General features: G+C 46.5%; 1 protein-coding gene across 1 annotated transcript in view; it reads left to right on the forward strand.

Annotated features, from left to right (window-relative positions):
* Nucleotides 1–21,706, forward strand: part of si:dkey-22o22.2 (neural-cadherin) — a 354,455-nt gene that overhangs the window by 267,862 nt on the left and 64,887 nt on the right. The window contains 6 exon segments of the mRNA XM_055633687.1: nt 1,148–1,290; nt 2,414–2,586; nt 5,902–6,070; nt 9,627–9,797; nt 15,269–15,441; nt 17,920–18,087. Of these exon segments, the coding sequence (XP_055489662.1) occupies nt 1,148–1,290; nt 2,414–2,586; nt 5,902–6,070; nt 9,627–9,797; nt 15,269–15,441; nt 17,920–18,087 (997 nt within the window).

Below are 21,706 nucleotides of genomic sequence, written 5' to 3' on the forward strand. Positions count from 1 at the left end.
TTCGTAACGAGTCTGTAGGAGTCCGTGGATATATCGTAGCGGCTCGTTATGCCAGCCGTAGGTACTCGGGGCATCAGGTAAGTCGGGACGTTTTTTTGGCCTGATGAAAAATGTCCATGAGTAAAGAAAATAGCCCCGAGTACCTACGGCTGGCATAACGAGCCGCTACGATATATCCACGGCCTCCTACAGACTCTTTACGGACATTCTCCGAGTTTGAATCAAGGGGAAAACTCGGGAGAATTCGTGAGCTTCACCTACATCAACCGACTCCAACTGGTCCAGAACGCAGCTGCCCGACTCATCACCCACACCAAATCACATCACTCCAGTCCTCAAACAACTTCACTGGCTTCCCATCTCCCACCGGATCACCTACAAAATCCTGATCCTCACCTACAAAGCCCTCCACCATCTGGCCCCCCCCATACCTCACTGACCTCCTCTCCCCCTACCAACCCTCACGGTCCCTCAGATCCACATCAGCCGGTCTCCTCTCCATCCACAAATCCAACCTCTGCAGTTTTGGGGACAGAGCCTTCTCCAGGGCAGCTCCCAGGCTCTGGAACTCCCTCCCCCAACTGATCCGCAATTCCGTGTCTCTCACCATCTTCCAGTCCCGCCTCAAGACCCATCTCTTCACCTCTGCCTATCCTTAGCCCCACGTGCCGTCCCTTTTCATCTGTGCATTAATTGCCTCATACTGTGTTTTGTGTTGAATTCTGTATTTACTTTGTGTACTAGTCATGTCTCTACTATTTATTTCATTCCTCTTACATGTTTTTCCTCTACCTGCTAAATTTCTGTAAGGTGTCCTTGAGACTCTTGAAAGGCGCCCATAAATAAAATTTATTATTATTATTATCATTCTCCGAGTTTGAATCAAGGGGAAAACTCGGGAGAATTCGTGAGTAACTGGGGAAAGTGGGACAGGCCCTTAAGGCAGCAACTCTGCCGCTGTGCCAATGTGCCACCCTAAAGCTAATAGGGCGTCAAAGGTTATGAGGCGTAGGCAAGAGAATGGGGCTTTGAGGGAGAGATAGATCAGACATGATCGAATGGCAGAGCCGACTCGATGGGCCGAATGGCCTAATTCCGCTCCTATGTCTTATGATCATAATAGATTTTTCTCATCCTTCACATACAGATATAAGACGTTTCTATCTGAAGATGCTGGGCCTAATAGTCTGGTCGCCACAGTGCATGCGAAGGATGCTGATGGTGACAATGTTATCTATACAATCACTGGAGGAAACGAAGAGAAAAACTTTGTACTTGACAACCAAAAAGGTAAAACTATTCAAATATTTATGGCCCAATTTGTTAACACATGAGTTTACAGCGCTATTAAAACCATTTGTTTATTTAGGTTTTAGTTTTGGAGAAACAGCTTGGAAACGATCCCTTCGGCCCAACTCCCCCACACCGGCCAACATGTCCCATCTACACTAAACCCACCTGTCCGCGTTTGGCCAATGCCCCTCCAACCCTGTCCTATCCATGTACCTGTCTAACTGTTTCTGAAACGTTGGAGTTGTCCCAGCCTCAACTACCTCCTCTGGCAGCTTGTTCCATACACCCACCACCCTTTGTGGGAAAAAAAGTTACCCCTCAGATTCCTATTAACAGAGAGAGTCGCTTGGGTGGGTCACCATCCCCAATCTGTAACCATCACTTGGAGAGGGGGGAATTCACTTGGAAATGCTAAAGGTGATTAGGCAATGTGGGCAGAGACGTGGAGAGGGGGGGGCGTGCTATGAGCACCACACATCAGCCTGTCCTCAATATGCTTCTATGATTAGGGAAATCAGCATGATGTTTGTTTGAACAGAAAACAGGTGCTGTGAATAAAGGGGCATTAAATATTTAAAAGGGGCATTTGATAAGATGCCACATCAGTTTGTTTAGTTTAGGCAATAGACACAGGAGTAGGCCATTCGAGCCAGTACCGCCAATCACTGTGATCATCCACTATCAGTACCCCGTTCCTGCCTTCACCCCATATCCCCTGACTCCACTATCTTTAAGAGATCTATCTAACTCTCTCTTGAAAGCATCCAGAGAACCGGCCTCCACCGCCCTCTGAGGCAGAGAATTCCACAGATTCACAACCTCTCTGTGTGAAAAGGTTTTTCCTCGCCTCCGTTCTAAATGGCCCACCCCTTATTCTTAAACTGTGGCCCCTGGTTCTGGACTCCCCCAACATCAGGAACATGTTTGCTGCCTCCAGGAACGGGGTACTGATAGGGGACGATCAGCCATGATCGCAGTGAATGGCGGTGCTGGCTCGAAGGGCCGAATGGCCTCCTCCTGCACCTATTGTCTATGTTTCTATGTTACCCTGCATCTGGTTTGGAGCTGGTCCAAAGTGAACGTTGACCCGCGGTGACAAATATTTTTGACCCCTCGGCAGGAATAATTAAACTGCGGGGCAGCCCGCCGCCGAGACTCCAGGGGCCGCAGTACGTGCTGAGCATCACGGCGACGGACGATAACGCCTCGGGAGGGCCCAGCTCCCTCAGCAGCAGCGCCCAGGTCATCGTGGGCATCAATGACGTCAACAACAACAAGCCCCTGTTTACAGAGGTACCTGCATCTCCCACCGGGTGGTCGGGTGTAAGGCGAAAATATATACGGCCAACCGCATTGATATAGAAAGGGATCTTGGGTTCCAAGGCCATAACTTCATGAAAGTGGCAGCACGTACGCAGTTAGAGTGATCATAGACAATAGACAATAGGTGCAGGATTCAGATTCAGATTCAGATTCAATTTTAATTGTCATTGTCAGTGTACAGTACAGAGACAACAAAATGCATTTAGACTGTCACCCCACTTAAAGAGCGTTCAATATAGGACCAAGGAGCAGGCCATTCGGCCCTTCGAGCCAGCACCGCCATTCAATGTGATCATGGCTGATCATCCCCAATCAGTAACCCGTCCCTGCCTTCTCCCCATATCCCCTGACTCCGCTATCTTTAAGAGCCCTATCTAGCTCTCTCTTAAAAGTATCCAGAGAACCGGCCTCCACCGCCCTCTGAGGCAGAGAATTCCACAGGCTCACAACTTTCTGTGTGGAAAAGTGTTTCCTCGTCTCCGTTCTAAATGGCTTAGATGGTTCTTAAACTGTGGTGACCTGGTTCTAGACTCCCCCAACATCGGGAACATGTTTCCTGCCTCTAGTGTGTCCAAACCCTTAATAATCTTATATGTTTCAATAAGCTCCCCCTCATCCTTCTAAACTCCAGAGTGTACAAGCCCAGCCGCTCCATTCTCTCAGCATATGACAGTCCCGCCATCCCGGGATTTAACCTTGTAAACCTACGCTGCACTCCCTCAGTAGCAAGAATATCCTTGCTATTCTTCATTCCCCTCCTCTGGACAAGAGACTCTGTGTGCGCCAACCCAATCTATTCTTCTCATGACTTTGAACACCTCCATAAGATCACCCCTCATCCTCCTGCACTCCAAGGAATAGAGTCCCAGCCTGGTCAACTTCTTCCTGTAGCTCAGACACTCGACTCTGGGCGAATGCATGAAATACTCAGTGGATTAGTGGCCACATTCTGATGATAGAACTTGGATAATCGACCTAATACACTCTGACGTGCTGAGTATTTCCGGTATTTTACAGTCGTACAGGACGGAAACAGGCCCTTTGGCCCAATTCGTCCGTGCCGACCAAGATGCCCCATCTAAACTCGTCCCATTTGCGCCCTTGTTTGGTCCATATCCACCTGAACCTCACCTATTTGCGCACCTGCCCTGGTATCTTTAAGTTCTGTTACAGAACCTGCCTCAACTACCTGCTTTGGCACCTGTTCATAAGTTCTAGGAGCAGAACTAGGCCATTTGGCCCATCAATCATGGCTGATCTATCTTTCCCTCCTAACCCCATTCTCCTGCCTTCTCCCCATAACCTCCGACACCCATACTAATCAGGAATACCCATATACCATACATTTCGATACACCCAACACCTTCTGAAATATGTTTCTATATTTTCATCAACCACAGTATTTTTTTTCTCAAGTCACACAGGAGCTCAGAAAAGAATACAAAGGCAGCATATTTCATAAGCCAAGTGTATGTGTTAGAGTGTATAAGAAAATGCATCACTAGTGCTTGCAGGATGGTATATTCAATTGCAGCTTGGTCCTATATTGAACGCTCTTTAAGTGGGGTGACAGTCTCATAGTCACTGCTGAACCAAGAGGAAATACCCGCTCATGAAAAGACGACTGAAGCAGTCTTCAAAAACTCTTTATGCATCACCCAAAGGAATGAGACCAAAATATTACAAAGAATATTACAAAGAAATGTCTGCTGTCCATTCCCTCCACACTTACTGCCTGAACCGCTGAGTTCCTCCAGCACTTTGTAATTTGCCGAAGATCCCAGCATCTCTCGTGTCTTCGTATTTAAATTGAGTCAATTTAAGAAAACCATAAGAGCGGCACGGTGGCGCAGCGGTAGAGTTGCTGCCTTACAGCGCTTGCAGCGCCAGAGCCCTGGGTTCAATCCCGACTACGGGTTCCGTCTGTACAGAGTTTGTACGTACTTCCCGTGACCGCGTGGGTTTTCTCTGAGATATTTGATTTCCTCCCACACCCCGAAGGTTTGTAGGTTAATGTGCGGGGATCACTGGTCGGCAAGGACTCAGTGGGATGAAAGGCATGTTTCCGTGGTGTATCTCTAAACTAAACTAAACTAAGCTCTTCAAGTTGACCCAGGAAAAGACATAAAGTGCTGGAGTAACTCAACGGGTCAGGCAGCATCTTTGGAGAACATGGATAGGTGACGTTTCGGATCATGTCCTTTCTTTATCTACTCCTGCACCTATTGTCTATTGTCTATTTATACCTTTCTTTAAATAGACAATAGACAATAGATGCAGGAGTAGGCCATTCGGCCCTTCGAGCCAGTACCGCCATTCACTGTAATCATGGCTGATCATCCCCAATCAGTACCCCGTTCCTGCCTTCTCCCCATATCCCATGACTCCGCTATCTTTAAGACCCCTATCTAGCTCTCTCTTGAAAGTATCCAGAGAACCGGCCTCCACCGCCCTCTGAGGCAGAGAATTCCACAGACTCACAACTCTCTGTGAGAAAAAGTGTTTCTTCGTCTCTGTTCTAAATGGCTTACCCCTTATTCTTAAACTGTGGCCCCTGGTTCTGGACTCCCCCATCATCGGGAACATGTTTCCTGCCTCTAGCGTGTCCAAACCCTTATAATCTTATATGTTTCAATAAGATCCTCTCTCATCCTTCTAAACTCCAGAGTGTACAAGCCCAGCTGCTCCATTCACTCAGCATACGACAGTCCCGCCATCCCTAGAATTAACCTTGTAAACCTACGTTGCACTCCCTCAATAGCAAGAATGTCCTTCCTCAAATTAGGGGACCAAAACTGCACACAATACTCCAGGTGTATTCAATCATGTTGGTCAATTGCACCAGAGTCACATAGTCCTATAGTTCCCATTTTAACAGAATCCCTGGAGGACCGACAGATGCAGGTAAACAAATTCATAAATTGACAAGACATAGGAACAGAATTAGGCCATTCGGCCCATCAAGTCGACTCCGCCATTCAATCACGGCTGATCTATCTTTCCCTCCTGCCTTCTCCCCATAGCCGTACTAATCAACAATCTATCAATCGCCATTTAAAAAATACTCAATGAGGTACATGTTGGTGGAAGAAACTGCAGATGCTGGTTAAAACCGAAGGTAGACACAAAAAGCTGGAGTAACTCAGCAGGTCAGGCAGCATCTCTGGAGAACAGGAATGAATGGGTGGTGTTTCGGTTCGAGACCCATCTTCACGTTTTCGCTGATAGTTTAATTAACAGGAAGGAATCTTGATGACATTTATTTTTCTGTTTTTTTTATACTAGTGTTTAAAGTACAGTGAAGATGCTTGTGTCTTGGAGAACCAGCCCGCTGGAACGTTCGTACTTCAAGTCAAGGCTCATGATGCTGATCTTGGAGTGAATGGACAGGTGAAATATGGACTTATGATTCGAGAAGGGATTACTCCAGGTTTCCGAGTTAATCCTGACACTGGTGAGTATAATGTTTAGTTTTGCTTAGATTTTGTCTTTAGTCTTATAGCCCTGTCCCACGGTGCGAGTTCATTCAAAGTGCTCTCCCGAGTTTAAAAAAAATCAAACTCGTGGTAAGCACGGAGAATGAACGTAGCGTGGTACATTCATACCAAGCCAATTAACCTACAAGCCTCTATGTCTTTAGAGTGTGGAAGGAAACCAGAGATCCCGGAGAAAACCCACGCAGGTCACGGGGAGGAACGTACAAACTCCGTACAGACAGCACCTATAGTCAGTGATTGAACCTAAGTCCCTGGTACTGCCAGGCAGCAACTCTACCGTTGCTCCACAGTGCCGCCCTTTAGTTTAATTTATGGTCACGTGTATCGAGGTACAGTGAAAATCTTTTTTGTTGCGTGTTGTCCAGTCAGCGGAAAGACAATATGTCATTACATTCAAGCCATCAACAGAGTACAGATACAGGATAAAAGGAATAAGGTTTATTGCAAGATAAAGTCCAGTAATGTCCGATTAAAGATAGTCGGAAGGTCTACAGTAAGGTAGATGGTATGTCAGGACAACTCTCTAGTTGGTGATAGGATGATTCAGTTGTCTGATAACAGATGGGAAGAAACTGACCCTGAATCTGGAGGTGTGCGTTTTCACACTTCTATGCCTCTTGCCTGATGGGAGAGGGGAGAAGAGGGAGTGGCCAGGGTGCGACTGGTCCTTGATTATGCTGCTGGCTTTGCCGAGGAACTCATTCAGTAACTTTGCAATAAAAAAACAAATAGACTGAACTGAAATTAAAAATCCATGCAAAAAAAACTCTTCACCTCAATTTATTGTGAAACAAAATAAGATCATGATACTCTTTTTTTAATCATTCATGTTTAAAAACAAATAAGGCTACTGGACCTCAGACATCTCCGCACACTAGGTATAATTTGCAAGCTTTTTAAGCAAAGCCAACTAACCTACAAACCTGTACGTCTTTGGAATGTGGGAGGAAACCGGAGCACCCGGAGAAAACCCGCGCGGTCACGGGGTGAAAGTGCAAACTCAGTTTCTGTGCAAGATTGTTAATTGTAAATCAAGTGTAAGATTGTAAATTGTAACTATTGTGTAGGATAGTGTTAACGTACAAGTGATTGCTGGCCAATAGACAATAGACAATAGGTGCAGGAGTAGGCCATTCGGCCCTTCGAGCCAGCACCACCATTCAATGTGATCATGGCTGATCATCCACAATCAGTACCCCGTTCCTGCCTTCTTCCCATTTCCCTTGACTCCGCTATTTTTAAGAGCCCTATCTAGCTCTCTCTTGAAAGCATCCAGAGGCCAGCATGGTGGGTCAAAGAGCCTGTTTCTGCGCTAAAGTCTAAAGTAAAGGGATATGGGCCAAACGCCAGCAAGTGGGACTAGTGTAGATTGTCAATGAGGCAAATTGGGCCGAAGGGCCTGTTTCTATCTTCTATGACTCTATAAAGACTGAAGGGTCCCAACCCAAAATGTTGCCAATCCAAACATCATCTGACCCACAGAGAAACTCGATTCTCGACCCGAAACGTCACCTATTTCTTCGCTCCGTAGATGTTGCCTCACCCGCTGAGTTTCTCCAGCATTTTTGTCTACCTTCGATTTTTCCAGCATCTGCAGTTCTTTCTTATACATAGAGAGGAACTCCAACACTTTGTGTTCCGTACAAGATTTCAGCATCTGTAGTTCAGTGCGTTTCCAAAACACCTTCTCGCATCGTACATTCCACAGCGGCAACAGTGTGGAAAATGCTTTACAAATGGTTCTGAATCCATGTCTCCAGCCAGTTGACACACTTCAAGGCAGAAACCATGACGCAATAATTATTCCTTGTGTAAACAGATAACGTGCACCTCTATATTTCCACTAGGACCAGAGCCACAGCCTCAGAATAAAAGGACGTCTCTTTAGAACGGAGATGAGGAGGAATTTCTTCAGTCAGAGGGTGGTGAATCTGTGCCTGAGATGGCTGTGGAGGCCAAGTCAATGGGACATATTTTTAAGGCGGAAATTGATAGATTCTTGATTAGTGCGGGTGTCAGGGTTTACGGGGAGAAGGCAGGAGAATGGGGCTAAGCGGGAAGATAGATCAGCCATGATTGAATGTCGGAGTAGGCTTGATGGGCCGACTGGCCTAACTCTGCTCCTATCACTTATGAATTTATGAGGAGACTGTTGGCCTTTACAACTCTTTTAGTGGATATCATGTCTTTATCTCTGGTGGTGCTCAAAATTAATGTGTGACAATAATGGAAGATCTAGCAATCCTGGGAAGGAATATATCTCACGCTTCATCCTCTGATTATCACAACTTCTCTGTCAGGTCAGTTTGGCGGGAGTTCCCCGACCTGACCGTGCTACCTGCTCCGTGGTCATATAGCTGGCGACTAAACCGTCTCCCCCACCAGGTTTGCCAGGTGAGGAGGGGGCTGTGGACCCCCAGCAGGACCAAAAACAAGACCTTTCAAAGGGAGGATGAGCTCCTAAAGAGCCAACGGCCACCCACACTTCAGTAGAAGTTGCGATCACTGTCGTACACGGCACTGTAAGGAATGATGATAAAGCACACACACCAAAATCCTGTACCTCCAGCGGCGGAAGTCGGCAGGAACTGGAGGACAGAGACGTGTGGTGCGTCCGTCACCGTTCCCGTTGGAAACCAGCGCCACTGCGTCGCTAATGTTTTCAACGATGATGATTGAGTGAACTGTCCCATCAAATGATTTCCTATCGATAAAATGCAAAGTCAACAGTCAGTTCTCAAAGAAGGATCCTGGATTTATCACCTTTGGACAGCTACATGGATAGGAAAGGTTTAGAGGGATGTAGGCCAAACCCAGACAGGTGGGACTATCGTAGATGGGGCGTCTTGGTCGGCATGGGCAAGTAAGGCCGAAGGGCCTGTTTCCTTGCTGTGTGATACCATGACTCGAAATTGGGCCTAAGACCTGTTTCCGTGCCGTATGACCCCATGACCTTTAGTTGGCCCTCAGGGCCTGTTTATGTTCAGTATAACTATGACTCTATTTGAAATAATTCGGGTTCAGATATAAAAGGAGTTTAGAAGGATGAGAGGGTATTTCATTGAAACATATAAGATTGTTAAGGGCTTGGACACGCTAGAGGCAGGAAAGATGTTCCCGATGTTGGGGGAGTCCAGAACCAGGGGCCACAGTTTAAGAATAAGGAGTAAGCCATTTAGAACAGAGACAAGGAAACACTTTTTCTCACAGAGAGTGGTGAATCTGTGGAATTCTCTGCCTCAGTGGGCAGTGGAGGTGGGTTCTCTGGATGCTTTCAAGAGAGAGCTAGATAGGGCTCTTAAAAATAGTCAGGGGATATGGGGAGAAGGCAGGAACGGGGTACTGATTGGGGATGATCAGCCATGATCACATTGAATGGCAATGCTGGCTCGAGGGGCCGAATGGCCTACTCCTGCACCTATTGTCTATTGTCTAAAATAAATCAATTGAATGCAGAATACACAAAGATGTCTGTTGACTAGAATTATCCTCTAACGATGCTTTCTTTTGCAGGATCCATTACCACAACCCAGAGCTTTGACAGGGAACGCCAGCGAGAGTACACCTTGTCAGTAACTGCAACAGACCAGGCCCAGGAGCCACTCATCGGCATTTGCCAGCTGACCATACTCATAGCTGATGAAAATGACAATGACCCAAAGTTTGAGAATAGCCGCTACCAATGTAAGTGTCAAACTTCGCAAAAACCTTCTTGCCATCAAGTGGCTCCACAATGTTGAATTCTTAATCTTTATATTTTGCTTTGTGGTTCATAAGGTCATAAGTAATTGGAGAGGAATTAGGCCATTCGGCCCATCAAGTCTACTCCGCCATTCAATCATGGCTGATCGATCTCTCCCTCGTAACCCCATTCTCTCCTGCCTTCCACCCGTAACCCTTGACATAAGTAACAAATCAAGAGTTGATGATGGACTTCTGCCAGCGTTTGAATCCTGTTGTTTCTTATACCCTGTTCCACGGTCTGGTCCAAGTCTACTTTAGTTTAGGTTTAGAGATACAGCGTGGTAACAGGCCCTTCGGCCAGCCGAGTCCGCACCGACCAGCCATCCCAGCACACTAACGCGATCCTACACACACTGGGGACAATTTACAATTATACCCAGCCAATTAGCCTACAAACCTGTACGTCTTTGGAGTGTGGGAGGAAACCGGAGCACCCGGAGAAAACCCACGCAGGTCACGGGGAGAACGTACAAATTCCGTGCGGACAGCACCCGTAGCCAGGATCGAACCCGGGTCTCTGGCGCTGTAAGGCAGCAGCTCTACCGCTGCGCCACCGTGATGCCCCAAAACCCAACGGAGAATGCGGGCATCGATCCCGCTAACTCTCGCATGCTAAGCGAGCACTGAACCATTTGGGCTGCTTCCCCAGTAGAACTAAATGTCTATGATTAAAGAATAATCATATTGCAAGTAGAAGGCATAGCACAGCTATGGGGCGGCACAGTGGCGCAGCGGTAGAGTTGCTGCCATACAGCGAATGCAGCTCCGGAGACCCAAGTTCGATCCCGACGACAGATCTGTACGGAGTTTGCAGGTTCTCCCCGTGACCTGCGTGGGGTTTCTCCGAGATCTTCGGTTTCCCCCCGCACTCCAAAGACGTACGGGTTTGTAGGTTAATTGGCTTGATAAATGTAACACTTGTCCCTAGTGGGTGTAGGATAGTGTTAATGTGCGGGGACCACTGGTAGGCGCAGACTCGGAGAGCCGAAGGGCCTGTTTCCGCGCTGTATCTCTAAACTAAACTAATCTAAAACTATTCCTCAGAGTGTTTGCCCTTTACAAATATGGAACTAATATCTGCGACCTAATGAAGATTTAAAGCTAGATTACTTCGTTTGAGAAGACTGTATCGCCCCAGAGAAGTGCTGAAGGATGTTTTCCACGGCTCTATTGCAATCATTTCCGCTGACTCGCTAGCCAGCGACAACAGCCCTTCATTGTACACGTGGACATAAACTAAACTGAAATAAAATTAACTAAACTGCAAACAAAACAGGTGATATTTGTTGCCTTCCCCTTGAGAAGGTCAGGGACCAGTAATCCTTATCCCCATGACACATATTACAGCAAAGTTAATTCACGATCTGAAAGTTGAAGACTTTTTTTTGTATGTCAAAAACCCAAAGCACTGCAGATGCTGGCAATCTGAAGCAGGAAAGTTAACCTCATTCCACAACTGTGGGCGGCAGCAAAGACCATATAGCGGAGCAAGATAGACCACTCCTGCTAAATGTAATGGGCTGACGTGTAGTGCACACCGGAACGGAACGTGGGCCTTTTTTTGCATCCATTTCCGTAACCGAACCCGACCCGACCCAACTCGCAGTGTAATCAACGTTGCGGGGGAACAGTTTGTGTTAATAAATTAAAATTCTGAAAATGAGGAGAAGATTTTTTACCAAATAACTTTAATTTTTACGAGGATGTTTCCGTAACCGGCTTCCGTCTCCGCACTAGTTATCCTACGGGATCTTTGGTGCGGAGACGGAAGCCGGTTACGGAAATGGGGCCGGAAATTACCCACGAATCTGCCCATGACCGTACTACGTCTTTTTGGTCGAGTGGACCATCTTGCTCGCTATAGGATCTTTGGGTGGCACGGTGGCGCAGCGGGTAGAGCTGCTGCCTCACAGAGCCAAAGACCAGGGTACAATCCTGACATAGGATGTGTGGAGTCTATGTGGGATTTGCAGCTTCTCCCTGTGACCGCGTGGGTTTCCACCAGGTGCACCGGTTTCCTCCCACACTCCAAAGACGTGCAGGAGTTGCAGGTGAATTGTCCCTAGTGTGTAGGATAGTGCTAGAGCGCAGGTGATCATTGGTCAGCGCGGACTCGGTGGGATGAAGGGCCTGTTTCTATGCTGTATCTCTGAACTAAACTAAACTAAACATGCTCGCCATACAGCCACCAACGCAGCACACTCTTATTTAGAAAACATTTACCGACATTTAGAGGAGGGGAATCAAGAACCAAGGTGAAGGGGGAAAGATTCAACAGGAATCTGAGGGGTAATATTTTGACACAAAGGGTGGTGGGTGCATGGAACAAGCTGCCGGAGGAGGTAGTTGAGGCAGGGACTATCCCAACATTTAAGATATAATTAGACAGGTACATGGATAGGACGGGTTTAGCGAGATTTGGGCCAAACGCAGGTAGGTTGGACTAGTGTACATGGGGCATGTTAATAGACAATAGGCAATAGGTGCAGGAGTAGGCCAATCGGCCCTTCGAGCCAGCACCGCCATTCACAGTGATCATGGCTGACCATCCACAATTAGTACCCCGTTCCTGCCTTCTCCGCATATCCCTTGACTCCGCTATCTGCAAGAGCTCTGTCTAACTCGCTTTTGAAAGCATCCAGAGGATTGGAGGTAGACAAAAGTGCTGTAGAAACTCAGCGGGTGCAGCAGCATCTATGGAGCGAAGGAAATAGGCAACGTTTCGGGCCGAAACCCTTCTTCAGAAAATTGGCCTCCACTGCCTCCTGGGGATGAAAATTCCACAGATTGACAACTCTCTGGGTGAAAACGTTTTTCCTCATCTCCGTTCCTAATGGCTTACCCCTTATTCTGTTGGCCGGTGTTTTACCGTATTCATGGGGACTACTTATTCGCCCTCTTTTGTACCAGAGATTTAGTGTGCACTCTTTTCATTCAATTATTGCTCCTCTCCTGCTGGGAATGGCTAACCTCCACTGCGTAACTCTAATGAAAAGAATCTTTGCCACTGGTCCAGGTCTATCCCGCTGCACGCTGAAGCAATAACAGGCATTGCCGCCTTTAATCTTGTGTTCAAATGAGTATCACCCAAGGACATAATTAGTAAGTGAGATGAGGAGGAATTATGTGCAGGAAGGATCTGAAGATCCTGGTTTATACCGAATGTGGACACAATATGGTGGAGTAACTCAGAGGGACCGGCAGCATCTCTGGAGAAGGGGAATAGGTGACCCCTTCTCCAGCCACCCGTTTAAATACAGTGACCACATTTAAATACAGTTTTGAGAAGTCAGCATACACATTTTTTTTGTCATAAAGCATAGGAACAGGCCCTTCAGCCCAACTCATTGAAATATATAAGATAAGCTAAGGGCTTGGACACGCTAGAGGCAGGAAACATGTTCCCGATGTTGGGGGAGTCCAGAACCAGGGGCCACAGTTTAAGAATAAGGAGTAAGCCATTTAGAACGGAGACGAGGAAATGAGTGGTGAGTGTGGAATTCTCTGCCTCAGAGGGCGGTGGAGGCAGGTTCTCTGGATGCTTTCAAGAGAGAGCTAAATAGCGCTCTTAAAAATAGTGGATTCAGGGGATATGGGGAGAAGGCAGGAACGGGGTACTGATTGGGGATGATCAGCCATGATCACATTGAATGGCGGTGCTGGCTCGAAGAGCCAAATGGCCTACTCCTGCACCTATTGTCTATTATCTATTGTCTAACTTGCCCATGCTGCCCATGCCCCACCTACACTGGTCCCACCTCCCTGCATTTTTCCCATATCCTTCTCAACATGTCCTATGCATGTCCAAGTGTCTTTTCAATGTTGTTATAGGTGAATTCAATGTGATCAATGTGCTACAAAGGCAGCTTGTTCCATATAACCACCACCCTTTGTGTGAAAAAGTTACCCCCTCAGGTTCCTATTAAATGCTTCACCTCTCACCTTAAACCTCTGCCCTCTGGTTCTTGATTATCCTACCTTGGGCAAAAGACTGTGCATCTACCCTAGCAATTCCCCTCATTATTTTATACGCCTCTAAAATATTACCCCTCAGCCTCCTGCTCTCCAAGAAATAAAGTTATTGCTTGCTCAACCTCTCCGCACAGCTCAGGCCCTCGAATACTGGCAACATCCTCGTAAATCCTCTGCACTATTTCCAGCATTCTTCCTGTAGAAGTTTCAGTTTCAGTTTAGTTTATTGTCACGTGTACCGAGGTACAGTGAAAAGCTTTTGTTGCGTGCTAACCAGTCAGCGGAAAGACTGTGTAGGGCATCATCTTGGAAGTGACCAGGGTGACCCAAGCTGAGCGCAATGCTCCAAGTGTGGCCTCACCAATGTCTTGTACAAGGGAGGCAAATGCTAGCATTTATACTCTGGAGTTTAGAAGGATGAGAGGAAATCTTATTGAAACATATGAGATAAGGGTTTGGACACGCTAGAGGCAGGAAACATGTTCCCGATGTTGGGGGATTCCAGAACCAGGGGCCACTGTTTAAGAATAAGTGGTAAGCCATTTAGAACGGAGATGAGGAAACACTTTATCACACAGAGAATTGTGAGTCTGTGGAATTCTCTGCCTCAGAGGGCGGTGGAGGCCGGTTCTCTGGATCCTTTCAAGGGAGAGCTAGATAGGGCTCTTAAAGATAGCGGAGTCAGGGGATATGGGGAGAAGGCAGGAACGGGGTACTGATTGGGGATGATCAGCCATGATCACATTGAATGGCGGTGCTGGCTCAAAGGGCTGAATGGCCTACTCCTGCACCTATTGTCCATTGTCTATTTATATCAAGAAGACTGGAATACAAAAACAGAGATGTATTTGGAATATTGTGAGCAAATTTGGGTCCCATATCTGAGGAAGGCTGTGCTGTCTCTGGAGAGGGTCCAGAGGAGGTTTACAAGAATGATCCCAGGAATGAGTGGGTTAGCATATGATGAGCGTTTGACAGCACTGGGCCTCCACTCGCTGGTGTTTAGAAGGTTGAGGGGGGACCTCATTGAAACTTACATAATAATGAAAGGCATAGATAGAGCGGATGTGGAGAGGATGTTTCCACTGGTGGGAGAGTCTAGGATCAGAGGTTATAGCCTCAGAATTAAAGGGCGCTCTTTTAGAAAGGAGGTGAGGAGGAACTTCTTTATTCAGAGGGTAGTTAATCTGTGGAACTCATTGCCACAGAGAGCTGTGGAGGCCAAGTCAGTGGATAATTTTAAGGCAGAGATAGACAAATTCCTGATTGGAACGGGTGTCAAGGGTTATGGGGAGAAGGCAGGAAAATGGGATTAGGAGGCAGCGAACAGCCATGATTGAATGGGGCGGAGTAGGCTCAATGGGCCGAATGGCCTAATTCTACTCCTATAACGTGAACTTGTGAACGAGTCGGATGACTCTGCGTCCTTGTGTTCTTAGACTACCTGCGGGAGGACACGCCAGTCGGCAACAGCTTCCTGCGGGCAGCGGCCCATGACGATGACCACGGGAGCAATGCCGTCATCACCTACTCCATATCACGGCAACAACCAGAGTACTTCCAGATTAGCTCCAGCACCGGCTGGATCTACGTCAACCACCCCATCTCCCAGGTGAGAGCGTACGGCATTGAATCCCAAGAAAGTCCATCTGGTGGAATGGCATCTCATATTTCACTTGGGCAGCTTCAGCTTCCTGAATAATAATAATAATAATAATAATAATAATAATAATAATAATAATAATAATGTTTATTTATATAGCACTTTTCAACAAAACCAGTATTTGAACCAAAGTGCTTTACAGAGATTGATTAAATTAATTGAACAGATCAAATGTCAATAAATCCATACAAAACAAAAAAGAGAAAAAGAAAAAAAAGACACAGAACAGTACACTATAGAAATCAACATGAAACGTCCCCCCACAGCAGAATTCACTGTGAGAGAAGGCACTAAAAATATCCAGTTCTCCCCCTCATAGTCCACCCGAGGTCGGGGCCTATATCTGGCCTCCTCAGCCAACCCGGAAAAGGTGTTGTTTCAGGTCCGAGAGATATAGACAAAGAGGTAGAGAGTTGTCGAACAATTGAATGAAAGATATGCAAAAAAGTGACTATGATAAAGGCAACAGGCCATTGTTAGCTGTGTGCTAGGTGAAAACCAGTCACAGACAATGAGACTCAACAAGACGACTTTGAAGTTGGTACGATATTGGGTGGGGGAGGGATGGGGAGAGGGGGAATACTTGAAGATGGACTTCTCTAACTTCAAGTAACCCTTGCTTTCCCTCTGTCCGTCCCTCCCCCACCCAAGTTCTCCGACTAGTTTGACTGTCCTCCTGATTAAATATTACAGATTGTTTAACTCGTTGTCAATCTTCAGCTGACAATGTTTAAGAAGGAACTGCAGATGCTGGAAAATCGAAGGTAAACAAAAATGCTGGAGAAACTCAGCGGGTGCAGCAGCATCTTGGAGCGAAGGAAATAGGCAACGTTTCGGGTCTCGACCTTCAGCTAACAATGAATAATTTTACATTTACTTGCCCACATCTGCTTTGACCTGTCATTTTCACACCTTAAGCTTCCATATCTCCAGACTTCCTCTCCCCTCACTCTCAGTCTGAAGAAGGGTCTCGACCCGAAACGTCGCCCATTCCTTCGCTCCAGAGATGCTGCCTGTCTCGCTGAGTTACTCCAGCATTTTGTGTCTATCTTTGATTTAAACCAGCATCTGCAGTTCCTGCCTACACAAAAGTTTTTCACTGTAAGTAATTAAATAAGTAAGTACGTTTATTGGCCAAGTATTCACATACAAGGAATTTGCCTTGGTGCTCCGCCCACAAGTAACAACATGACATACAGTGACAGTTACGAATGACTCAGAAAACACTAAACATTAATAATAATAAAACATTAATGATAAAACACCATTGATCAAGCATGTGAACCAACAAAATACCAGATCAAAGGGAGGCTACAGATTTTTGGCTGTTGAGTAGAGCAACTACTCGTGGATAAAAACTGTTTTTATGTCTGGCTGTGGCAGCTTTGACAGTCCGGAGTCGCCTTCCAGAGGGAAGTGATTCAAAGAGTTTGTGGGCAGGGTGAGAGGGGTCAGAGATGATCTTGCCCGCTCACTTCCTGGCCCTTGCAGTGTACAGTTCATCAATTACAGTACACATGACAATAATAAATTGAACTAAACTAAAATAAGAGAATTCCAACTGTAGCATTAGTCGCAAAATTGGACAGGACATCTTAAGAGTCCTGCCCGTTCTAATATATTGTGTAGGAAGGAACTACAGCTGCTGCTTTATACCGAAGATAGACACAAAATGCTGGAGTAACTCTACTCAACATTGACTAGTTTTAGAGATACGACGCGGAAACAGGCCCTTTGGCCCATCGAGTCCATGCCGATCAGCGATCACCCATGCACTAGTTCTATCCGACACACAAAGCACAATTTCTCCAGAAGCCAGTAAACCTACAAACCCGCACGTCTTTGGAGTGTGGGGGGAAACTGGAGCACCCGGAGAAAACCCACGCAGGTCACAGAGAGAACGTACAAACTCCGTACAGACAGCACCCGTAGTCAGGATCGAACCTGCCGCTGTAAGGCAGCAACTCTACCGCTGCATCTCCGTGACGCCTTGTAACTTGTATCTCTTTAAAAAGCAAAACAACGCAGTTACTTTTCAGTCTCTTTGGAATAATAAAGATAAAAATCATTTATTTTTCAAAATACATTATCATCATAATTATCTATTTTATTTTCATTACATCTAGAATTTGTAGATGAATGGAAGTCCATTTAATATCTTTGAAAGCATTTTGCTAATGTTACTGCGGCTAATGGCATGCCAAGAACCAATGACATTGTGTGTAGTCAATGATTTTACAGCCATTCCTGTTAGTCTAAAGATGCCTTCGGGCCTGCCTATTATCTATTTAGATATCTATAATTTTATATTATAATTTTATATAGATATTGGCTTGATTGAGGACCTGGGTACATTTCCCAAGCCAGATAAAATCCCCTCCAATTGACGGGAGCCATTTCCCATTTCAGCGTGTCTTTGTGTTCTAGGTCTCACGCATCAGTCGTCAAATTATAGCGACAGATGGAGGTAATCGAAGCAGCATTGTGGAACTGATGGTTATTATCACCAATATACACAACCAGCCGCCACAGTGGGAGCAAGACCAATATCGGATAACAATCCCAGAGAACACCACACGAGACCTGAGGATTGTGGTATGTCGTTCATGTCAAATTTAGTTCAAGGTAGAGACACAAACTTTCTATATACCGAGGGTGGCGGTGAATCAGTGGGAATTCGCTGCCGCAGAAGGTTGTGGAGGCCAAGTCAATGGATATTTTTTCAGGCAGGGATAGATAGATTCTTGATTAGTACGAGGCAGGAAACATGTTCCAGATGTTGGGGGAGTCCAGAACTAGGGGCCACAGTTTAAGAATAAGGGGTAAGCCATTTAGAACGGACAATAGACAATAGACAATAGGTGCAGGAGTAGGCCATTTGGCCCTTCGAGCCAGCGCCGCCATTCAACGTGATCATGGCTGATCATCCCCAATCAGTACCCCGCTCCTGCCTTCTCCCCATATCCCCTGACTCTGCTATTTTTAAGAGCCCTATCTAGCTCTCTCTTGAAAGCATCCAGAGAATGGAGATGAGGAAAAAACTTTTTCACCCAGGGAGTTGCGAATCTGTGGAATTCTCTGCCTCGGAGCGCAGTGGAGGACAATTCTCTGGATGCTTTCAAGAGAGTGTTAGATAGAGCTCTTAAAGATATGGGGATATGGGGAGAAGGCAGGAACGGGGTACTGATTGTGGATGATCAGCCATGATCACATTGAATGGCGGTGCTGGCTCGAAGGGCTGAATGACCTACTCCTGCACCTATTGTCTATTGTCTAACCCCTGACACAAGTGCAAATCAAGAGTTGATGATGGACTTCTGCACAACTGTCTATGTTTGGGTCCTGTTGTTTCTTATACCCAGTTCCATGTTTCGGTCCCAGTCCGGCTTAGTTTAGTTTTAGAGACACAGCGCGGTAACAGGTCCTTCGACCCGCCGAGTCCGCACCAACCAGTGTCTATTGTACAGGTGTCAGATGTTATGGGGAAAAGGCAGGAAAATGGGGTTAGGGGGGAGACATAGATCAGCCATGATTGAATGATAGAGTAGACTTGATGGGCCAAATGGCCTAATTCCGCTCCTATCACTTATGAACTAATGAAGCTATGAACAAAATGCTGGAGTAACTCAGCGGAGCAGGCAGCATCTCTGATGAGAAGGAGTCTCTCCCTCCTTCCCTCATTCATTCTCTCCAGATATTCTGCCTGTCCCGCTGAGTTACTCCAGCATTTTTTGTCTATCTTCGGTGTAAAACGGCATCTGCAGTTCCTTTCTATAAATTTATTTCAATATAGTTTTACTTGAATGATACAGTGTGGAAACAGGCCCGATCGGCCAGCACCTCCATTCAATATGATCATGAGTGATCATCCAAAATCAGTACAACATTCTTAAGGGGTTGGACAGGCTAGATGCAGGAAGATTGTTCCCGATGTTGGGGAAGTCCAGAACAAGGGGTCACAGTTTAAGGATAAGGGGGAAATCTTTTAGGACCGAGATGAGGAAAACATTTTTCACACAGAGAGTGGTGAATCTCAGGAATTCTCTGCCACAGAAGGTAGTTGAGGCCAGTTCATTGGCTATATTTAAGAGGGAGTTAGATATGGCCCTTGTGGCTAAATGGATCAGGGGGTATGGAGAGAAGGCAGGTACGGGATACTGAGTTGGATGATCAGCCATATTGAATGGCGGTGCAGGCTCGAAGGGCCGAATGGCCTACTCCTGCACCTATTTTCTATGTTTCTATGTTTCTAGTACCCCGTTCCTGCCTTCTCCCCATATCCCCTGACCGCTATCTTTAAGAGCCCTATCTAGCTCTCTCTTGAATGGATACAGAGAACCGGCCTCCACCGCCCTCTGAGGCAGAGAATTCCACAGACTCACCACTCTCTGTGAGAAAAGGTGTTTCCTCGTCTCCGTTCTAAATGGCTTACCCCTTATTCTTAAACTGTGGCCCCTGGTTCTGGACTCCCCCAACATCGGGAACATGTTTCCTGCCTCTCGTGTGTCCAAACCCTTAATAATCTTATATGTTTCAATAAGATCCCCTCATCCTTCTAAACTCCAGAGTGTACAAGCCCAGCCGCTCCATTCTGTTGCGCACAGTTTCCGTTGTAAGGGTGGACTGCAGTATCAACCTTTCCAAAAAACTGTTCGCTATTTGGTGTTTATTTTGGCATATTCCTGACATCTCCCACCAAAATAAGTGTTTAAATTGTGAGCAAAACTGTGAACAAAATGGGGTGAATGGAAATCAGACTTAGCCCAGACCAAAGATACTAGAGGAGCCCAGACTGTGCTAGTGCTCCCCTCTGGTGGTGGACTGTGAAATAGCAGATTCTGAGACAAGGCGTGCAGCAAGGAACTGCAGATGCTGGTTTACACCAAAGAGCGACACAAAGTGCTGGAGTAACTCAGCGGGTCAGACAACATCGCTGGAGAAAAAGGAACAGGTGATGTTTTGGGTCGGAACCCTTCTTCAGACTTGCTTTGGATGGGGCATGTTGGTCGGTGTCAACAAGTTGGGCCGAAGGGCCTGTTTCCGGGCTGCATATGTCTAGGACTCAATCTCCATTTTGCAAGTGGCTTTTGTCTGCCTTGATGCGATGGATTGTAAAATCATAAGCAGTCTTGAACCTAGAGGAAATGAACTAAAACACAATTTTATTTGAAGGAGCCATGGTTTAGTTTCGATTAGTTTAGAGATACAGCGCTGAAAGGCCCTTCTGCCCACCGAGTACGTGACAACCAGCGATCCCTGCACATTAACACTATACTACACACACTGGGGACAATTTACAATTATACCAAGCTAATTAACCTACAAGCCTGTACGTCTTTGGAGTGTGGGAGGAAACTGAAGATCCCGGAGAAAACCCACGCAGGCCATGGGGAGAACGTACAAACTCCATACAAACAGCACCCATAGTCAGGATTGAGCCTGGGTCTCTGGGGCTGTAAGGTAGCAACTCTACCGCTGTGCCACCGTGCAACCCATCTTGTTTCCCGGGTAATAGATACAAAATGCTGGAGTAACTCAGCGGGACAGGCGGCATCTCTGGAGAGAAGGAATAGAAACATAGAAACTAGGTGCAGGAGAAGGCCATTCGGCCCTTCGAGCCAGCACTGCCATTCATTGTGATCATGGCTGATCGTCCCCAATCAATAACCCGTGCCTGCCTTCTCTCCATATCCCTTGATCCCACTATCCCCCAGAGCTCTATCTAACTCTCTCTTAAATCCATCCAGTGACTTGGCCTCCACTGCCCTCTGTGGCAGGGAATTCCACAAATTCACAACTCTCTGGGTGAAAAAGTTTTTTCTCACCTCAGTCTTAAATGGCTTCCCCTTTATCTAAAACTGTGGCCCCTGGTTCTGGACTCGCCCAACATTGGGAACATTTTTCCTGCATCTAGCTTATCCAGTCCTTTTATAATTTTATATGTTTCTATAAGATCCACCACTCATCCTTCTAAACTCCAGTGAATACAAGCCTAGTCTTTTCACTCTTTCCTCATATGACAGTCCCGCCGTCCCAGGGATCAATCTGGTGAACCTACGCTGCACTGCCTCAATCACAAGGGTGACGTTCGTGTCAAGACCCTTCTTCTGGTCCGAATAAAGGCTGAATGTAGAGTCAAGCCTGAAGAAGGGTCTCGACCCGAAACATCACCCATTCCTTCTCTCCAGAAATGCTGCCTGTCCCGCTGAGTTAC

The sequence above is a fragment of the Leucoraja erinacea genome, chromosome 4 (assembly GCF_028641065.1).
Source record: "Leucoraja erinacea ecotype New England chromosome 4, Leri_hhj_1, whole genome shotgun sequence".
Taxonomy (NCBI): domain Eukaryota; kingdom Metazoa; phylum Chordata; class Chondrichthyes; order Rajiformes; family Rajidae; genus Leucoraja; species Leucoraja erinaceus.